Here is an 18,451-nt window from a genome sequence, read left to right on the forward strand (position 1 = left end):
TGTGTTTGCTTCCCATTGTGTTTACAACATCTTTCTGGTGAGCTGTAACAATATAATTTTGTTCTGTCATGTATCACTCAGAATGACTGCCTCTTATGTTATTCTAGTGTTTGTGGATACCAGTGCTTCTTCCCATACAATGAATTCAAGTGATATATTTTGATGCATGCCTATTTTTGGCTACCTCTCCAAGAAATTGTTTGGAACAATCAGGTGGTTGTTGTTTAAATGGGAAGAGGCATCCACATCAAATTACACAAATGAGCAATTAAGTCTCAGCTCAAAAAGAAGAGCTTAAAAGCTGAACTTGTTGAAGTACAGCTATTCCTCACATTGTCATGTTCCTTCCAGAGTTTAGAGGTTAAAAGATTTTTCTTACATATCATATCACTTTTAATTTGTGGTATTTTCTGCCAGCTCCCATCTTATCTCTATCTGCTTAACTTCTTTTGAGCTATCTGCTAGAGTGGGTGAGATTAGCATGAAGTGCTGGGTTTTATTTAGCATTCCCCAAGGCATATGACTCATCCACTCTCCCTCTAGAAAATCAGAAAATTTCAAAATGTTATTTGATGGCAGTTTCTGATGCAAGATAATATTGGCACATTAAGTTTGGGATCATTAGTAGTACTAAAGTCTGGAACAGTACCACAGGGAAATTTGCATAAACATTTAAGTACAATGGGGTTTAGTGAAATATATTTCCTTATTGTACCGTAATAATACAGTATTTGAAAAAATATAATCGGATCAATAGGTGACAATTGTGGACACTTTAAAATTTGAGTAAGTTTAAGGATTAAGAAGTGTTCCTAATTATGGGTTTAAAAGTACAGGTATATATGTACCTCTTCTAAATGAAGAAAATAGTCTTCTTTTTCCTAAGATATTAAGGCAATTAAGATACTTTAGACCTTTCATATACAGATAGTTTCTGCATGTTTTCCCCTTTTGTGGTAGAAAATTAGGATAAGTACAGACAGACAGATCTTTTTTTCCCCAAATTTTATCATCCAGCTGCAAATACACTAAGGTTCTTCATTTTTGTCTTGTCTGCCAGTGCGCCTTCACTCTTCACTCTTCTCATCCTAAGCCAAAACACAGCATTCCACCAGCTACTAGGAAGAAAATTAATTCTGTTCTAACTGAAACCAGGACAGCTTGCTTTTGTTCTCCATAGTCAGTAACAATTCTTTTAGCCAACTGTGGCTAGACAGAAATGTATTTGAGAGCATTTGCTACCTTTCTTGAAGTGGCATGCCAAACTCATGGTTGAAGTATGCAAAGGATTTATTTCACTGTTTAAAGAATCTGAGATGACAACACAATGTCCCTTTTATTCTAATGGAAGATGTTTGCAGTGATATGTTTTTTCATACTGCTTTGACATGAAATGAAAAAGTCTGTGACAAGTCAGAACTACAGTAGTTCTGACATAGAGCATTTATGTGTCACTACACAACTGCTGCTTTCATTTCCTACAAGATCTCTTGATTGTGTTGCCCTGTTGTTAAGATAATCATCAAGACAAGCTTAAAAATATGTGTTTAATTTTCACTTTTCCTATCTAGCCAAAAAGATTTTAACATATAACCTACTATAACGTGTTTAAAAAATAAAAAAAATATTAATAATAAAAAAAAAATAAGAGGAGGGGGAAGTCTGTTGTCCACAAAGTTAGGATATACTGAATGACTGAACATATAATCTATTCTACTTAGTATACATGGAAATAATCCTTTTTCTTAAAGTTTCATAAACACCTTTGCTTAAAATCCCTGCTATGAATGAAACCAAGAATGGTTCCAAAATTAGGCTGCTAACCAAATACGTTAGCCTTTTTCACTAGAACATGCTGAGAAGTTTACTTTGAAGTCCACTTAAGCCTGTGGTTTCATTTTCTGCAGAACATTTATATGATCATTTAAACAGCAAAAATTAATGACATAGGAAAGGAGATGAGATGTTTTGAGCCCATCCCTGTTCTAAAAAATTCCTAGTGATTTCTGCAGGATCTTATTTCCATGCACAAAATAAAAACAAGATTTGCTTGTGTGGTTGGAAGTCAAATTTATATAAAGGTTGAATCCTGTGGAATACTTCACTAAGTGACAAAAAATGAGGATCACATCATACTAAGATTCAATGTTTTAATAATGCCTAATAACAAAAGTTTTATCTTATATTTTCAAGATATCAGCTTTCTCTAGTTATTCTTCCTCTTATATTTGTAAGGAAAGACATGCAGTTGGATAAAAATTGTATATGCCTCAAATTTATGTCATAGGATTTTACAGATGTAATGAATACATGAAATTATTTGAATTAATTTGCTTACTGTTGTAGTAAGTTTATCTGATGGTCTGCATTCAACCTTATTTAAGCACCTCTGGGGAACAGGCTGAAATTTTGTATAATCAGCTTTATTCCTTAGTGATTAAATGATAGTTATAATTTGTATTTTTATACCTTTAGATGTATCAAAATTCTTGTTAATCCTTCTCAGGAGAAGAAGAAAATATACTACTTCAGTGGTAAAATTGCTGAATGTCAAATACCTGGGGATTTTACATGCAAAAGCATCTCAGTTCCAAAGGATGCACTAACTAAATCAAACAACAATTTTCTGGAATTCAGAAGAACAATCTGACATTTTTTAAAGGAATTTTGTGAATTTCATTGATTCCTAAGGACTTTAATAGTTTGAAAACCCTCATAGGTTGTGGAAATATTTCATAAATCCTAGCCAGCATGATTTTGATTTTTTGGTTTGTTTAGTTTCAGCATTGCTTAGCATGGTAATCATTTTTATGTATGCTGAGTATGTATGCTGAGTGATCTTTCAGAGGTGCTTGAAAAAACAAATGGAGGAAAAATATGTTTGTAACTATGGCCCAATAAGAAATAAATGTATCTATTTTATGAATGATTTGAATATGCCTAAAGTGGATAGATATGGTTTATACCTCATGTATTGATTCAGCATAGAGATTATGAACACTGTAGAACATTTACTTCTTGCAAAAATTATAGGACAACTTTCAATATTGTGGTCCATGATAGGCTCCCTAAAACACATAGAAATGAAAAACTTCAAGAATTACTTCAAAAAAAAACAACAAAAAGCATACTCTCCCTGGAGTTTTAAGCGGTTTTAGAAAAGAGAAGCAGAAAGTGGAGAGGTTGTAGAGTCTTGGTCTTGGAAAAGGAAAGTATTCTTCAGCTGCTCTTGGTGGAGCATCCCATGGATGTATGTGATGAGAACACACATCTTTGAGGTATAGAAGCTGATGCCCTAAACTGCAGCTTGACAAATGTTCGACTTATACTACCTATCTCTTCATCACCCTGCAGGCAAAACCTGCAGAAAATTTACAGTACTGGTTCAAATGAACAAATGCTCTTTCTCTGTAATGAGAAGAAAAACATACACAAAAAAACACACTGAAGTTGATTTGGACAATTAAGGCAACTCCCCCCACTATCAAAAAAAAAAAAAAAAAGTAAACTAACAACTAACAAAACAAAACAAAAAAATGTGGAAATTAAAATATATTAATATATCAGTATCCTGTTACCAGATACTGTGAAAAGAGGTAATTTTCAATTTTAAATCAACCAATTAATGTTTTATTTTGTTCTGATACAGGATCCATGTCTTACATAAATACTTACAGTTGCTGTTATAAATATAATTGGTTTCTTCTTGTTACTGTACAAGCATGTTACTTATGTCCTGTGTTTTCTTCACACCACCTGTAAATAACATGTTATCTGTCGAGTAAAGGAGAGAAGTGATCAACAATAATAATAATTTAAAAAAATAATCATACAGACATGTCAGTGTATTGTCAAAAGGAGGTGGACAGAGGGGCAGGCTATATGCTTACAAACAATGATACTTCAGTATTAGGAGGCTGAGTGTATCTTTTCAGTGTTGTTCTTTGACATGTTCAGGTTGGTCTCACACACACACATACACCATCCTTAATTTTTTTTTTTCTTGTTTTGTTTTTTGCTGTCACATGCACTAAAAATCTCACTCGGTTAGTGACCAACTTGACCAATAACTTCTGTACTGTTCTTGCTCTTTTAATGTATATTCAGTAGAATTGTATAAGCATTTAATTAGGCAATATTTCATCTTGTGGAAGAACAATAACAAGTTTCAGCTGAATATTTTGTTACGGAACAAGTCATAAAGAGAAAAGAAGAAGCGACTGCTCAAACCTAAAGCATCTCCAGCTTGTGATATGAATTGCATCTAATTTAGTGCTGTGCAAAGCTAATGTGTTGTAGTGCCCTTCTGTTTTCTTCCCAGTTATACACTATTAGAGCCTGTAATCTTTTTCTTTTCTCACAAAAATTTCAAACTTTCATTCTTAACAGTTATCACTGGTTTTCTGTTAATTCATGCTTCTCTGTTTAGAGTTTTCCTTCTGCAACAAAACTTAACACAAAACTAAAAACCTATATTTTATAAAGCAATTCAAATTAGAGGAAGAGTTGACCTCGTCACTTAGGAATTTTAGACATAACCACTTGACAATTCTAAAGTAGAGCAGAATTTGAGGTTTTTTGTACACATACAGGAAGAAAAAATGCAATTATTTGAGAAAGAGATGCATTTAAGTATGGAATTGTGGGAAGGATTTATTGATTTAGTAGGGAGTGCCTGCATTATTTATAGATTTTCCTCTTACTGAAGGGTTTTGGTGGGTTTTTTTTGTTTGTTTGTTTGCTTGCTTGTTTTTGTTTGAGCTGCTTGGCCTCCTTCAGTTGTATGCTGATTTCTAAAGAAACAAGGCTGTCAACAGGTTTGGGCAATTGGAACTCAAAATTGCCTGATACTGAAAATCCATTTTAAAAGGAGGCAACTTTTATTTTTAAAATTTACTTAGATCTATGCAGTATCATATGGAGAGCCAGAAATAGTATTTATTATATTATACAGCAGAACAGGAATGATCTTATAAGCTACCCTTTTTACTATATAATGGTTTCTCTGAAATGTGCTTGGTTCCAGTTGTTTTACACAGCTCTAAGAGACTTTCTTCATGCATATGAAGATGATCTTTGCTATTTGACGTTTTTTTTTCATAGTGAAATCTGTTAATTTTATCTGTTGTTATCTACCATGGCTGCACTCTCAAACTGATTTGAACTTCTATATTTTGCATTAGCAATTGGGAGGGCCGGGGGATGAGGGAGTTGCATGTTTTGTTTTGTTTTTAAATGAGAATCCTAATTTGATACTTCCATGGCCATTTTTATTCCAGAGTTTCCCATAGGGCAGTAATGTTGGTTCTTCTACTTGAGGGTAAGTGCCTGAAAAATGTACAGTATTTTGTCACTAGCATTAATCAAGCTACAGGTATGATAGGCAGAAGCTAACTATTAAAGAAGTTTATAATTGTCAATATATTGCCTGTATGAATCCACTGGAAGCTTCACAATCCACCCTAAGCTCCAGGTATGATTTTAAGTGTCATAACAGTTCTGTGCTGGGGCCGGTCCTCTTTAATATCTTCATCGATGATCTGGACGAGGGCATCGAGTGCACCCTCAGTAAGTTCGCAGATGACACCAAGTTAGGTGCATGTGTCGATCTGCTTGAGGGTAGGAAAGCTCTGCAGGAGGATCTGGATAGGCTGCACCGATGGGCTGAGGTCAACTGCATGAAGTTCAACAAGGCCAAGTGCCGGGTCCTGCACCTGGGGCGCAATAACCCCAAGCAGAGCTACAGGCTGGGAGAGGAATGGTTGGAAAGCTGCCAGGCAGAGAAGGACCTGGGAGTGATGGTGGATAGTCGGCTGAATATGAGCCAGCAGTGTGCTCAGGTGGCCAAGAAGGCCAACGGCATCCTGGCTTGTATCAGGAACAGCGTGACCAGCAGGGCTAGGGAGGTGATCGTCCCCCTGTACTCAGCTCTGGTGAGGCCGCACCTCGAGTACTGTGTTCAGTTTTGGGCCCCTCGCTACAAGAAGGACATCGAGGTGCTTGAGCAGGTGCAGAGAAGGGCGACGAAGCTGGTGAGGGGCCTGGAGAACAAGTCCTACGAGGAGCGGCTGAGGGAGCTGGGCTTGTTCAGCCTGGAGAAGAGGAGGCTCAGGGGTGACCTTATCGCTCTCTATAGGTACCTCAAGGGAGGCTGTAGCGAGGTGGGGGTTGGCCTGTTCTCCCACGTGCCTGGTGACAGGATGAGGGGGAATGGGCTAAAGTTGAGCCAGGGGAGTTTTAGGTTAGATGTTAGGAAGAACTTCTTCACTGAAAGGGTTGTGAGGCACTGGAACAGGCTGCCCAGGGAAGTGGTGGAGTCACCATCCCTGGAAGTCTTCAAAAGACGCTTAGATGTAGAGCTTAGGGATATGGTTTAGTGGAGGGCTGTTAGCGTTAGGTTGGAGGTTGGACTCGATGACCTTGAGGTCTCTTCCAACCTAGAAAATTCTGTGATTCTGTGATTTAATACATGAGATAATTATCATTTACCCTATGTAATAGGTAGGTACCCACTGTAATAGGTAGGAAACTAATGGGGATAGGAGAAAACATATCTGCAGCTTAGCACAGGTTTCAAATCCTGCTCTTCCTATAGCTAAACAGAGAGAGAGAAGCCATGTGCATCATAATACTGAGAATCCACTGAATTTTATAGCAATTGCAGTCTCATGAAATTCACCTGCCCCTGGGGCTCTGAGCCAGACATGCAACTGCTGTGGAACTGCACCAAGGATGAGGCTAGAAATGAAGTATTTCCTGTGACACACAAGTGACTGTGTTTTCACCAGGCTGTATTATAATTTAACACTCCATTGACTCTTATCTGCTGTCTTGTGATAAGGAATCTTTCTCTCTTTTTTTTTTTCCCTTTTCATTTTCAATGACATTTTGCAGTATTTACTTTGAACTTCCTTTCCTCAGATTCTCTGACTACCATCTACAGCAAGCTAGTTTGTTTCCACTTTCAGCAGCATGCTTTCAGTCCATCAGTACTGAAGAATATTCCAGCCATCACACAAGCAGCCACATGGCTTCAAAAGACAGTGGTTCAAAACTTCTCACCAACTGCTATTAAATTTCCCTGTATCTTTAGCCTTACAGACCTCTCCAATGTCCTACAGGTCTATATCATGGGTTATATTTTTACCCGAAGACATTCTTTCATTGCTGTTCTTTATTATTTAATGAGATAAATCACTGTGGACCAATTTGCAGAATGGATGCTCTTTGTACAATAGTCCATGCCCTGAGGTGATTATGCTCAGGTATATAGAAAGCTAAGATAGAAAAGATATTTAATGAAAATAGAGTAATGGTTTGCAAATTTCATCATGCTTACTTATTATTTTGACAACAGAAGGTCAATTTCTGTTCCAAGGGAAGAGCAACTTTCTGGACACTAGCCTCCCCCAGAATAGTTTTCTTGCCTGCACATCCCATGGACAGAGTGAACAAGGAGGCATGGATTTGTCAAGTCTCCTGATAACATTGCCCTGTAGAACACATTTTCAGTTTGCATGAGGGGCTAGGGCATCTCCATCATATCTGCAACCATACTAACATGGGATTTGTTAAGGAAAGAATTCTGGATAACAGTTTAATGTTTTTGAATGTCCTAATTTGTTCACCATGAACTGTGTTTTGTTTGTTTGTTTGTTCAGGGGTGGGGGACTTGGTATTGCAAAATGGGGCTAGTGAACACATAAGATCCATAAGATCCTGGCAGTATGTGTCCTGTGCTGCAGCAGGTTGTCAGACCATGACTGACCTGATGTGCCAGCCCATGAAGAGCAGGCATTTGTTTTAGTTATACTTTTGCAGACTCATCTGGCTGAAGAACTTGCTAAATTACAGAGATGTTCTGGTTCACGTTAAAGGCTGTATAGTTTCAAGCATAACATGCGCTAGATATCTAATCAGTAGGGTTAATGTATTTAAGGAAAGAATCTGACTGATATCTAAACTGGTGGAAAAGAAAGACTATAATTTCCTTCATAAAATGACAATGGACGCTATGCACAGGCATTTTGAGGTGTGTGTGAGTAGCTTGAAAATATTTTGCCTAATGCTAATGAATCGAAAACTGGGTAGAGAAAGCTCTTATTTACTGAAACTGTAAGTAGCAGTAGCATGCTATCTTCTCATTCTCAGCCCCCACTGTAAGCCTCTTCTTTACCAAGGAAAAGCAGGTGTCAGAGAAAGAGATAAGAAGAAACCAAGGAAGATTTCCCCTTGAGAAGACTGGTTTTAGTCTTTGCAGAGGTGGTACTTTCTTGCCTTGACTGTAATGTCAAATACCTCTGTTGCAGTGTTGTTAGTAACTTAAAACAAACACCTGAGCCTTTGCTAGGATGGGAATGTAGCAACATGTCTATGGACATGATTCTTCATGTCCTTCATTGTGTGTGGAGAAACAAATTGTAGTCTTTGTTTTCTCAGTTTCCAAATTCTGTACTTCCAACTACAAGAATATACTTCTGTTTTTCCTAATCGTTCCTTCTGTTTTATTTTTCCTTCCTTGAATAGTTTAACCTGAGTGTTAACTGCATGCATGTGTATATGTATACATGTATACATATGTATATAAAAGAAATCAAGTTATTTTTCAATTAATTTTAAACTACATTCTTCTTTGTGCAGTAGAATGTATGTCAGTAAAATGTGTGTGCTTTTTGAACTGTGAGCATTGTTGGTAGTCCAAAAAAAGATCTGTTTTTAGAATTAAACTATAAGAGAGAGTGCACCGTAAATTTCAAAACATACATAAAATAGGTATACAGGTTTCATTTTGGTATTTCTGCTCCATATGATGAGGCATAATACAACTACCTGGTTTTCAGAGTGCAGATATAAGTTGGGATACAAGTATGTGCAGATATAAGTTGGGATACAAGTATGTTTCTTTGCCTCGATATTCTCAGTTAAGCCTTGTAACGTATGCCTTTTTTTCCGTAACTTGTCATACATAATGAAATATAGTACTTCTCAGTATTGTTCATTTTATCAGACATGGCAGAAGGAAGACAAAATAGTGTCATGTGTTATTTAATAGTTATGGCATATATAGTTTCTTCTGGAATTAGTGCGTGTTGGTGCCAATACCAAGTAAGGACCATGTTACTGTTTCTACATGCCCTTCAAAAACTTTTCACTTGAAAGCATGCTCGTTTTTGCACCAGACAAAGCAGCAAAAACATGAACTAAAATAAACATATTGAATTCACGTATTTAAAAAAAAAAAAAAAAAATGTTTTCTTGACAGTTTGGAATAAGGGGGGGGGGGGGCAATATTTGAATTTATTCAATACAAATGGAAACTGAAAAACATCAGCTTTGTTTACTTTTTTTTTCTTCCTTTCTATTTTCTATTTGCGAGTGAAAAAGTAGTGAAAGAGAGAGAATAAGTATACATGTATAAATGACATCAAAATAGAAAATTTTAAATATTTGGTAGTCTGTGGACATAGAGTGAGCAGTGACTTCCTGTCACAAACAAATTATTTTTCCTTAGTTTTAAATAGTTTTGACATGAACAGTTAAAGGCATAGACAGCTTCACTAACAGTTGCTTGAAGCCTGGCTGTTTGGAGGCACTGTGTGAATGCACTGCTAGCGCATGGGCATGTTGATCATTACAATGACGGACTACTCTTTCAGAAAATATTTTTGTGCTATGTTTGGGGCAATTTTTAATTTTTTTTTTTTTCTCTCACTTTGTGGTAGAACATGGAAGACCAAGTGCTGCTGCAATTTCTGCCCATCTATTGCCATTTTGCAAACAGCAGAGCAGCCTCTTGCTACAAACCAATGAAGGGATGAGAAGTACTAAGGAATGTACTTAAGGAGTTCCTAGAAAGCTACGATGAAATGCATGCTTTGATTAACCTAGACTTATTTGAGGGTACCATGCAGCATGTGTAAGTAGTGTATCTATAAAATTTCCTATGGGGAGCAAGTAATTAATGATGATTCTTATCTGATTCTAATGATAATTAATAATGATAATGATGATAATGTTTGCATGAAATTGTTGCATCTGCTCTTTAGAGGTGCAGTGCTGATTCATAACACTCCTAATGCAAGGGTTATGGGAGGATATCATGCAGCAATAGTTCTGCTAAACATAATATATTGGTGCTGCTATGGAAAAGTAGATTGTGGCTCTGTGGTTAAGCTAAGCTCTGTTTTGTTTGTTTAAGCAGAGATTCATCCTTTTTTATACTGCACAGATGAACAACACTTACTCTCCCGAGTCTGAAAATATAATCGATAATTCTGTAGTCTGCTTTATTAGTTAATGAAGTAATTGGCCTTTATAAGAAAAGTAATATTTATCTTTTATGTCCAAGAAAGGGAAAATGCTTTTAAAATTAGATTAATTCAAAATAAGAACAAGTAAGAAAATACCTTAAACATACAGATATTTAATGATACCACTGTATGTCAGGCCTTAAATTGCCTGGCCTTGTATGTTTTAGATCTAATCCAGCCCAAACTTCTAAGTGTGATTTTTTTTTTTTTTTTTTTTACCTGTAGATTTTTTCGTATGCATTCTTACCTTATCTTTATTTAATGTACTTTTTCTCATGTTGGGTAATATCTTAATGTCACTATGGCTCAAAATAGCAGTTTCTGTTTCTGAAAAGTTCAAAAGTACATTTGCTTTGTTTTCCTGTGCTGAAGAAAAACAGCCTATTTTCAGGAGATGAAGTGAAGATTTTGTTGAATCAGTGAGTCACAGACATCATTGTTGCTCCTTGTCATTATTTATAAACCTTCTTCAACATATTCAGTCTTTCTTGTTATATATATTTTCAATGATTTCCAGAAAGAGAGAGAGGCCCATGCTGGCAGAGCTTAGTTTTATTAAAGCATTTTCTATTATTTGTAGTGACAAATCATTTAACATGGAAGCTTTTCTTATTAAGTTGGACTAGAATTTCAATGTCATTGTTGTTTTCACTTTGCACTTATTCAGGCAGGAACTATATAAGAGAAGGTGCTTTTGACAAAGCAGTCTATTATAGTAGTTTCTATCCAAGAGGATTAAGAAAGAGATTAAATTACAAAGATAATCGTATGGATCTTTCATAGGGACTGTAGATCTTGTTCTGCCGATTTAGAGGTTGATGTGATAATCATCAGCATTTCAGACATAAGCCTTCTCAGGTATCACCAGTTTTGCTTGAAAATGTTGGTAAGCCATTATCTTCTTCTCTGAAGTCTAGTGACCAAGGGTAGTATCCCAGTTTGGCAAACAAAGTGGCATGGTGTATTAGCTTTACAGTTTGGCAGTCCCTGAAGAGTAAATGTGAAATTAAATCCTGTAAAGTTGTGGGTTTTTTTCCCCCAGCTTTTATCATTTATTTTCATGGTTCCATTGTGAAATAATGAATAAGGCTGACAAGATTCTATCATGAGGTCAGAGAGGATTGGCTTCCAGTAATATTTGGGTTGAACAGGTTTCTACATTATTAGGTTCCCTATTAGGTTCATCAAGATTAGATCAAGATTAGGTACATTATCTTTGTATTTCTTTCTTTATATCTTTATATATATATATATATATATATATATTTGTTGTTGTTGTTGGGGGTGTTGGGGGGGAGGGCAGAAATTTTTTCAGGGCATGAGATATTAAGAGAATGAGGAGATTCATATCCACCCCCCTTTCCTTCCTGCCCCCCCCCCCCCCCCCAAAAAAAAAAAAAAAAAAAAAAGGAATTCTTATGCGTTCCTAGGGCCCAGCCAAGCAACCCTTCAAGGTAACTAGGTTTTTATTCTGAAGATAACTAGTTTTTTATCCTGAAGCAAGTCAGCATCTGTCAGGATCTTGGAATGATGCTTTAGAGCAGCGCAGTGTAAAGAATGAGCTGCCAGACAGCTCTGGTCATTGTAAAGCACTACAGTTACTTTCAACATCTGACCAAGGAAAGCATCTCTTTCTGCTTGCTCACATATTGGAAGGAAACTGAATGCTGACATGGACATAACATACCTTTGGGTGTCAGGAGCACATTGGCACAAAAGTGGACACATTAAGTTCAATGTGCTAAAAAGAAATTGAGAAATTTTGCAGCTGGTTGCTGAAGTCTACATTATGTTACTACTTTTTGTCATCAGCTGCCAGATCAGTCATATTCTGGAAGTCCCTGGGTTACGTACTTCGTGTTGGAGTAGGTGGTAGTGGTAAACAAAGCCTGTCAAGGCTGGCAGCATACATCTACTCCCTGGAGATCTTCCAAATCACACTGAATAAAGACTATTGGATCCAGGACCTGAGGGTAAACTAATATATATTATTTGAGTCTGTTGAGAGTTGACTACTTCAAGAATGTGTTGCTTTGTTATTGCACATGCTTGATAAAATCACAGATGAGGCAGCGTAGTTCACAGTAACAAACCCTGTGGTTCATGTGGTTTTCAGATGTACCTCTTATTTTCTTTATCTCTGAAAAATGGGGTGGTCAAAGAATATCTCGCTGTCTGTTTAAACGTTTCACAGAAATTTAGTAGTTTCTTCACTTCCTCCAAGACAGATACATCACACGTTACCAAGATGTGTTTGAAATTCTGGTATTTAAAATTAATTTTTTGCTACAATTTTTTGCACATTTATTGATGTAGTGAATAAAACTGCTATGAGTGAACACAGGGCAAAATTTTGTCCTTGTTGCATGTGAATCATTTAATCAGTGAAACTGCTCATGTAAAGATAAGGAAGGTTACTACAATGAGGTTATTTATCAGGCTTATAGGCCTCAGGGCTTTGCAAGGCTGAGCCTTATCTATGTGAGCAAACATGGAAGGAACAAAATGTTTCCTTCCTCTTCACTCGATGTGTACAAAAATCAATGCTTCTAAATCTCAGACAAGGCTGAATGAGGATATGATTATGGCCAAATTTTGTGCAAGGTAGTCTCCCCAGATGCTATATATTAGCCTTGCAGCCTGAGACATCAGCTTTCAGAGAAGGGAGGTATGCACTGTTCTGTTTTGTCAAGGTGGTGACTATTCTTTGATATCTTACACGGTCTCTTAAGTGTGCTCGCCTTCCCAGGGCAAATGATATGTAGTGCAAGGTGTAGGCACAAGTCATCACTCCCCCTGTGCTGTTTCTGAGTGGGAAACTTATAATACTCTGCTAAAAAAAATATAAGGAGTTGCTGTCTGCTGGGTCATGTGGTAATATGATCATATCAGACAGCATTGACCTTATTTTTTATTTCAAATGTAATTACACTCCATCACAACTGATGGCAGGCCCAGCATGGGCTCATGAAAGGCAAGTCCTGCCTGAACAACCTCATCTCCTTCTATGACCAAGTAACCCACCTGCTGGATGAGGAAAAAGCTATTGACGTAGTCTACCTAGACTTCAGCCAAGCCTTTGTCGCGGTCTCCCACAGTATTCTCCTGGAGAAGCTGGCAGCCCATGGCTTGGACAGGTGCACTCTTTGCTGGGTTAAAAGCTGGCTGGATGGACCGGCCTAGAGAGCAGTGGTGAACAGAGGGAAATCTAGCTGGTGACTGGTCACCTGTGGTGTTCCCCAGAGTTCGGTGTTGGGGCCCATCCTCTTTAATATCTTTACTGATGATTTGGATGAAGGAATTGAGTGAACCCTCAGTAAGTTTGCAGATGACCCCAAGTTGTGGGGAAGTGTCATTCTTCTGGAGAGTAGGAAGGCCCTGCAGAGGGACCTGGACAGGTTGAGGGGTGGATGGGCTGACAGGTGGATGGGCAGAGGCCAATGAGTTGAGGTTCAACATGGCCAAGTGCCAGGTCCTGCACTTTGGTCACAACAACCCCATGCAATGTTAAAGGCCTGGAGGGGAGAGTGGCTGGAAAGCTATGCGGAGGAAAATGATCTGGGGGTGCTGATTGATTCTTGCCTGAACATGAGCCAGCAGTGTGCCCAGGTGGCCAAGAAGGCTGACGGCATCCTGGCTTGTGTCAGGAATAGTGTAGCCAGCAGAACCAGGGAGACAATCATCTCCTGTACTCCACTCTGGTGAGGTTGCACCTCGAGTACTGTGTTCAGCTTTGGGCCCCTCACTACAAGAAGGACATTGAGGCCCTGGAGCATGTCCAGAGAAGGGCTACAAAGCTGGTGAAGGGCCTGGAGCACAAGTCCTATGAGGAGCAGCTGAGGAACTGGGGTTGTTTAGTCTGGAGAAGGGAGGCTCAGGGGAGACCTTATTGCTCTCTACAGCTACCTGAAAGAAAGGTGTGGGGAGCTGGGGGTCAGCCTCTTCTCACAGATAACTATTGATAAGACTAGAGGGAATGGCCTCAAGTTGTGCCAGGGGAGGTTTAGGATGGAAATTAGGAGAAATTTCTTCTCAGGAGGAGTTAGGCATTGGAATGGGTTGCCCAGGGAGGTAGTGGTGTCACTGTCCCCACGGTATTTAAGGAAAGGTTGGACATGGTGCTTAGGGACACGGTTTAGTGGGTGACATTGGTGGTAGGGGGACAGTTGGACCAGATGACTACAGGGATCTTTTCCAACCTTTGATTGTGTTTGTACAGCTGCTAGCACAATGGTCCCATGTCTCTCTCTGGAGCACCCATGTGTTTTGACAGAAAAAGTAGCAGCTCCTCACTGCTCAGACTTTAAGTAAATTTATTTAGGAGAGCTTTCTCATTTAAAAGAAAAAAAAAATAAAAAATAAAAATAAAAAAAGACTTTCATGACAGTAGGGCTGAAATATCCATTTTTAGTATATTCATAGGAGGATTTCATTCATTAGTGGCCTGTTCTTATCTTCACCACTTGGTCTTGTCAAAGCCTCAATGCTTGTTAGTAGATACAGAGGGCAGAGGCAAGCTGCCTTTCACGTTGGATGTTATGCAGCAAATGAGCAATATGTAAACAAACTGAAAAAAGGAAGAAGTCAGCAATGCATTGCCATTCACTAACATGCATTTCACACTTTCTCTGTATCGACGTTTTAACAGAACATGAACGATTGCCTTCTTTCCTTACAGGTAGATCTTGCCAGTTTGTACATCAAGACTGGTGCCAAGAACATGCCCACAGTGTTTTTGCTGACAGATGCCCAGGTTCCAGATGAACGCTTTCTTGTGCTGATTAATGATTTGTTGGCATCAGGTGATTAGACCAACACATTTCTTGAAAGATCTCCAAAGACAAATGATCTGTGGTTTCACTGAACTTTGAAGGGATTGTTTCTTTCAGGTATTTGTAAGGGAAGCCTTTAGAGAAGCCAAATCAACCCAGCCAGCTTGACAATTGCGTCTAACCTGCTTAAGAAAACATAGCCCGCTGAGGAGACAAATTGCTAAGGCTTACCACGCATAAGTGCACTGATTTGGGGGAGATGGGAATCTCTTTCACTTAATATCATGCTTTCTTTGGTATGATTTCACTGACTTCAAGAAATTTCTTTGTGACTGTATGGGTGTAACAAACAGTAATGCAGTTTCACCCATCTTAAGATCATCATAAGAGAATCTTGATTCTGAATGTGTGGATGTGGAGAAAGGAAGAGAAAATGTTATACAGTTGAAGAACATCTTGAAGGGCTGTAACTACTATTTATTTTTTTTATTTTTTTATTGAAACCTAACTGGAAAACATTTTTCTAATAGCCTGAAGGGAAAGAAAAAAAAATGGAACCACTATTCTGTGGGTTACACCATTAGTAGGTGAATTTTCTATTGGCAAGTATTTTTGCCTTTTTAAAGCAATGCTGTTTCTTCTCCCTTAAAAAAAAAAGTTGTTCTCTTTAGGTGAAAAGGTAAGGGGAACAGGAGAGAAACTGTTTTGTTACTTGATCTATTATCATAACATATCTCTAGTTACATGCTGCAACCCCTTCAAGCCAAATACCAGGTAGATTATTTCTCTGGGTGTATTGTGTAAGGCTTCTCCTAACCTCCCCTTTGTCTTTTCACAGGAGCAGTTCCAGATCTGTTCAGTGATGAAGACGTGGAGGGCATAATTGCAGGAGTCCAAAAAGAAGTCCCAGACCAGGGATTGACAGACACCAAAGAAAACTGCTGGAGGTACTTCTTGGGTACTTGTTGAACATCATGAGGTTAAAGTAGTTATTGTGATGTTAAAGTGGTTATAATATACCACTTTCTCCCTCTTTCTTTCTTTTTTTTTTTTTTTTTTTTTTTTTTTTCCACTCATCTTCACTCTTTTTCTTTCTTGCTTCAGTTTTGCTGACATTCTATTCTGTCTGACATATTCATACTGTTTTTACTTTTCTGGATTTCAGTGACAAGATCAATAGCAGTCCTTACCCTAAGTATATCTGTTTCTAGTCAGTACTATTTGTCTATGTTTCATGACAACTATGTTGCATTTGTGTACATTTTTAAAGAAAGGACCGGAAAAATATGGTGTCTAATATCCCTTTATTTTCTTCTTCCCCATTTCTTTCCCTTTGTGTTTTCCTTATCCCCTCTACATTTTTCTCTCTCTCTCTCTTTTTTTTTTTTTTTTTTTTTTTTTTTTTTTTTTTCCTTTTTAAGAGCTTTTTGAAAGCCAGCTTTCAAATGCCTTTTACCTCGCAACCATTTCACCAGTCCACCCACTGTGCAAATTAGCACTTCTGGAGGCAAGAGAAGGAGATATCTATTCATATTGCAAGGAAGCAAAGCAGATACATTATAGTATTAAAGAAGACATAAATTTCATGAGTTAACACACTGGCAGATATCTGTATGGACTTTTAGTTAGTGCTGGGTGACCTCCTGCCTCCTACTTTCTCTGGGTTTGAAGAATAAAAGACCAGTAAAACATGAAAGAGAACAAAAGGGGACAATTTAGACGGTTTCAGAATGTTGAGCCTTAGTGAAGTGATATAGTCTCATTTTCCCATTTCATTAAAAAAAAAAAAAAATCAAGATCTTGTGCTAATCCACACAGAACCCAGCTCAAGAATCTAAATTATACAATGCTATACAATGCCATTCTTTGGGCCACCATACTTCTTTGGTTTTGTGTTGTTTTTGTTTGTTTGTTTTCAGTCGAGAAGTTACAATCAATTCTGCTATTAATGTACTGAAAACGTGCCATTTATGTAGGTATAAATTTATGTCAGTGTAAGTTGGAAGCATGTCAGTTGAAGACAGTGGATTGTACCATTAGAAAACATGGGTCCACAGCTGAAGTGTGTTCAGGGATGTATATGCACCTGAGGATTTTAAAAGCTTTGGTGATGAATGATGAAATAAATTAAAAATAAGAATACTCCTTAGGCAAACACTACTGATGGCTAAACACTGTAAGTGGTAATGTACTGACAGAGCTAAGGTATACCATTGCATAGGCTAACAAGTTAGGCTCACAGTTAGTTGGAGGTCCACTTTTTTTAATATTCCACATCTCTGTGCAGCACTCTTGAATACTCTGCAAGTTACTACAATTTCTTAGAAAGAAAGACAGGGATGAAATACTTGAAAGAGTATGCTCACCATAAAGTTTACATTTAAGAAGTATGTTTCTATAGGCCGTGTGAGCTCCAAGGTGTTTAGGCCTGATCCCAGTTTTGGGAAAAAGTTGAAAGGTTGCCAAAAACAAAAGAATAACAAAATCAGATGGAGTTCAAAGGACAGCAAGGATTAGCTGTTCTTGCCTCGTATCCATGCCCTTGAGAAATAGTTGCTTCTTCAGGTCTTTACTTTTCTGAGTTCTACAGTTCTTAATAGTTCTCTTGATTTCCTCAGTGCTCTTAAAATTTATTATATATTATAAAGCCTTACATATTATATGGCTTTTTTTTTTTTTTCTAACTGAATCTCAGTTATTCAATATCCGTGTAGCCAGTTTTCTTCATAAGCTGCTGATCTCTGCTACAAATGTTTTCTCCCCTTTCTTGAACAGGTTTCCTCATTAACTGTTTTTCTCACGTTTCTAAGTTTACGGTCTCTCAATTCTGGCTGCTGCTAAGTCCCAGCAATAAGAACTAATTATTCTCCTATTTTGGGGGAATGCCATTTCTCCAGTGCATTTCTAATACTCAAACTGGACTAAACTGCTTTAGCCATAACATCCTTATCATGTTCTCCTCCTTGCATAGTCCTGTTAGTATTTAGCTGGTGCCATATTTTCTAAGGGACTCAGCAGTCCAGCATTTTCATGCTTCAGCCAGAATTAATATAAAACATAGGCAGGTGCCCTACATCGTATCACCACAGGTAATCTTGAGGTGTAATTAGTAATGTTATTACTAATACCTTTCTTTTAAATTATTATCTTCATTTCCAAATCCTCTTTCATCAGGGCATGTTAGCTTTTCCTTGTGGTCTGTTTTGCAACTGACAACATCTTTCATCTGTGAAGCAGAGAGGCACTTGTACAGCCCCAACATGGCCTGGCTTTTGGCCAGCTGTCACTGTTGTTTCTTCAAGGGGATAAATGCCTATCAACTTGAATGCTTTAATTCCAGCCAGAGATACACGTTTTTAGGGATTCTGG

The 18,451-nt window shown here is 37.8% G+C and overlaps 1 protein-coding gene across 1 annotated transcript in view; it reads left to right on the plus strand.

The window, feature by feature from the left end:
* LOC309875665 (dynein axonemal heavy chain 11-like) overlaps positions 1 to 16,818 on the plus strand; it is a gene marked incomplete at its 5' end in the record, with an annotated part of 43,644 nt that extends 26,826 nt beyond the window's left edge. The window contains 4 exon segments of the mRNA XM_082755336.1: positions 12,123 to 12,152; positions 12,154 to 12,283; positions 14,989 to 15,112; positions 15,921 to 16,818. Coding sequence (XP_082611462.1) covers positions 12,123 to 12,152; positions 12,154 to 12,283; positions 14,989 to 15,112; positions 15,921 to 16,051 — 415 coding nt within the window. The 3' untranslated portion in view covers positions 16,052 to 16,818.
* Between the last annotated feature and the right edge of the window lie 1,633 nt (positions 16,819 to 18,451).

Source organism: Aythya marila, assembly GCF_965140915.1.
Source record: "Aythya marila genome assembly, chromosome: 2".
In the NCBI taxonomy this organism is placed as follows: domain Eukaryota; kingdom Metazoa; phylum Chordata; class Aves; order Anseriformes; family Anatidae; genus Aythya; species Aythya marila.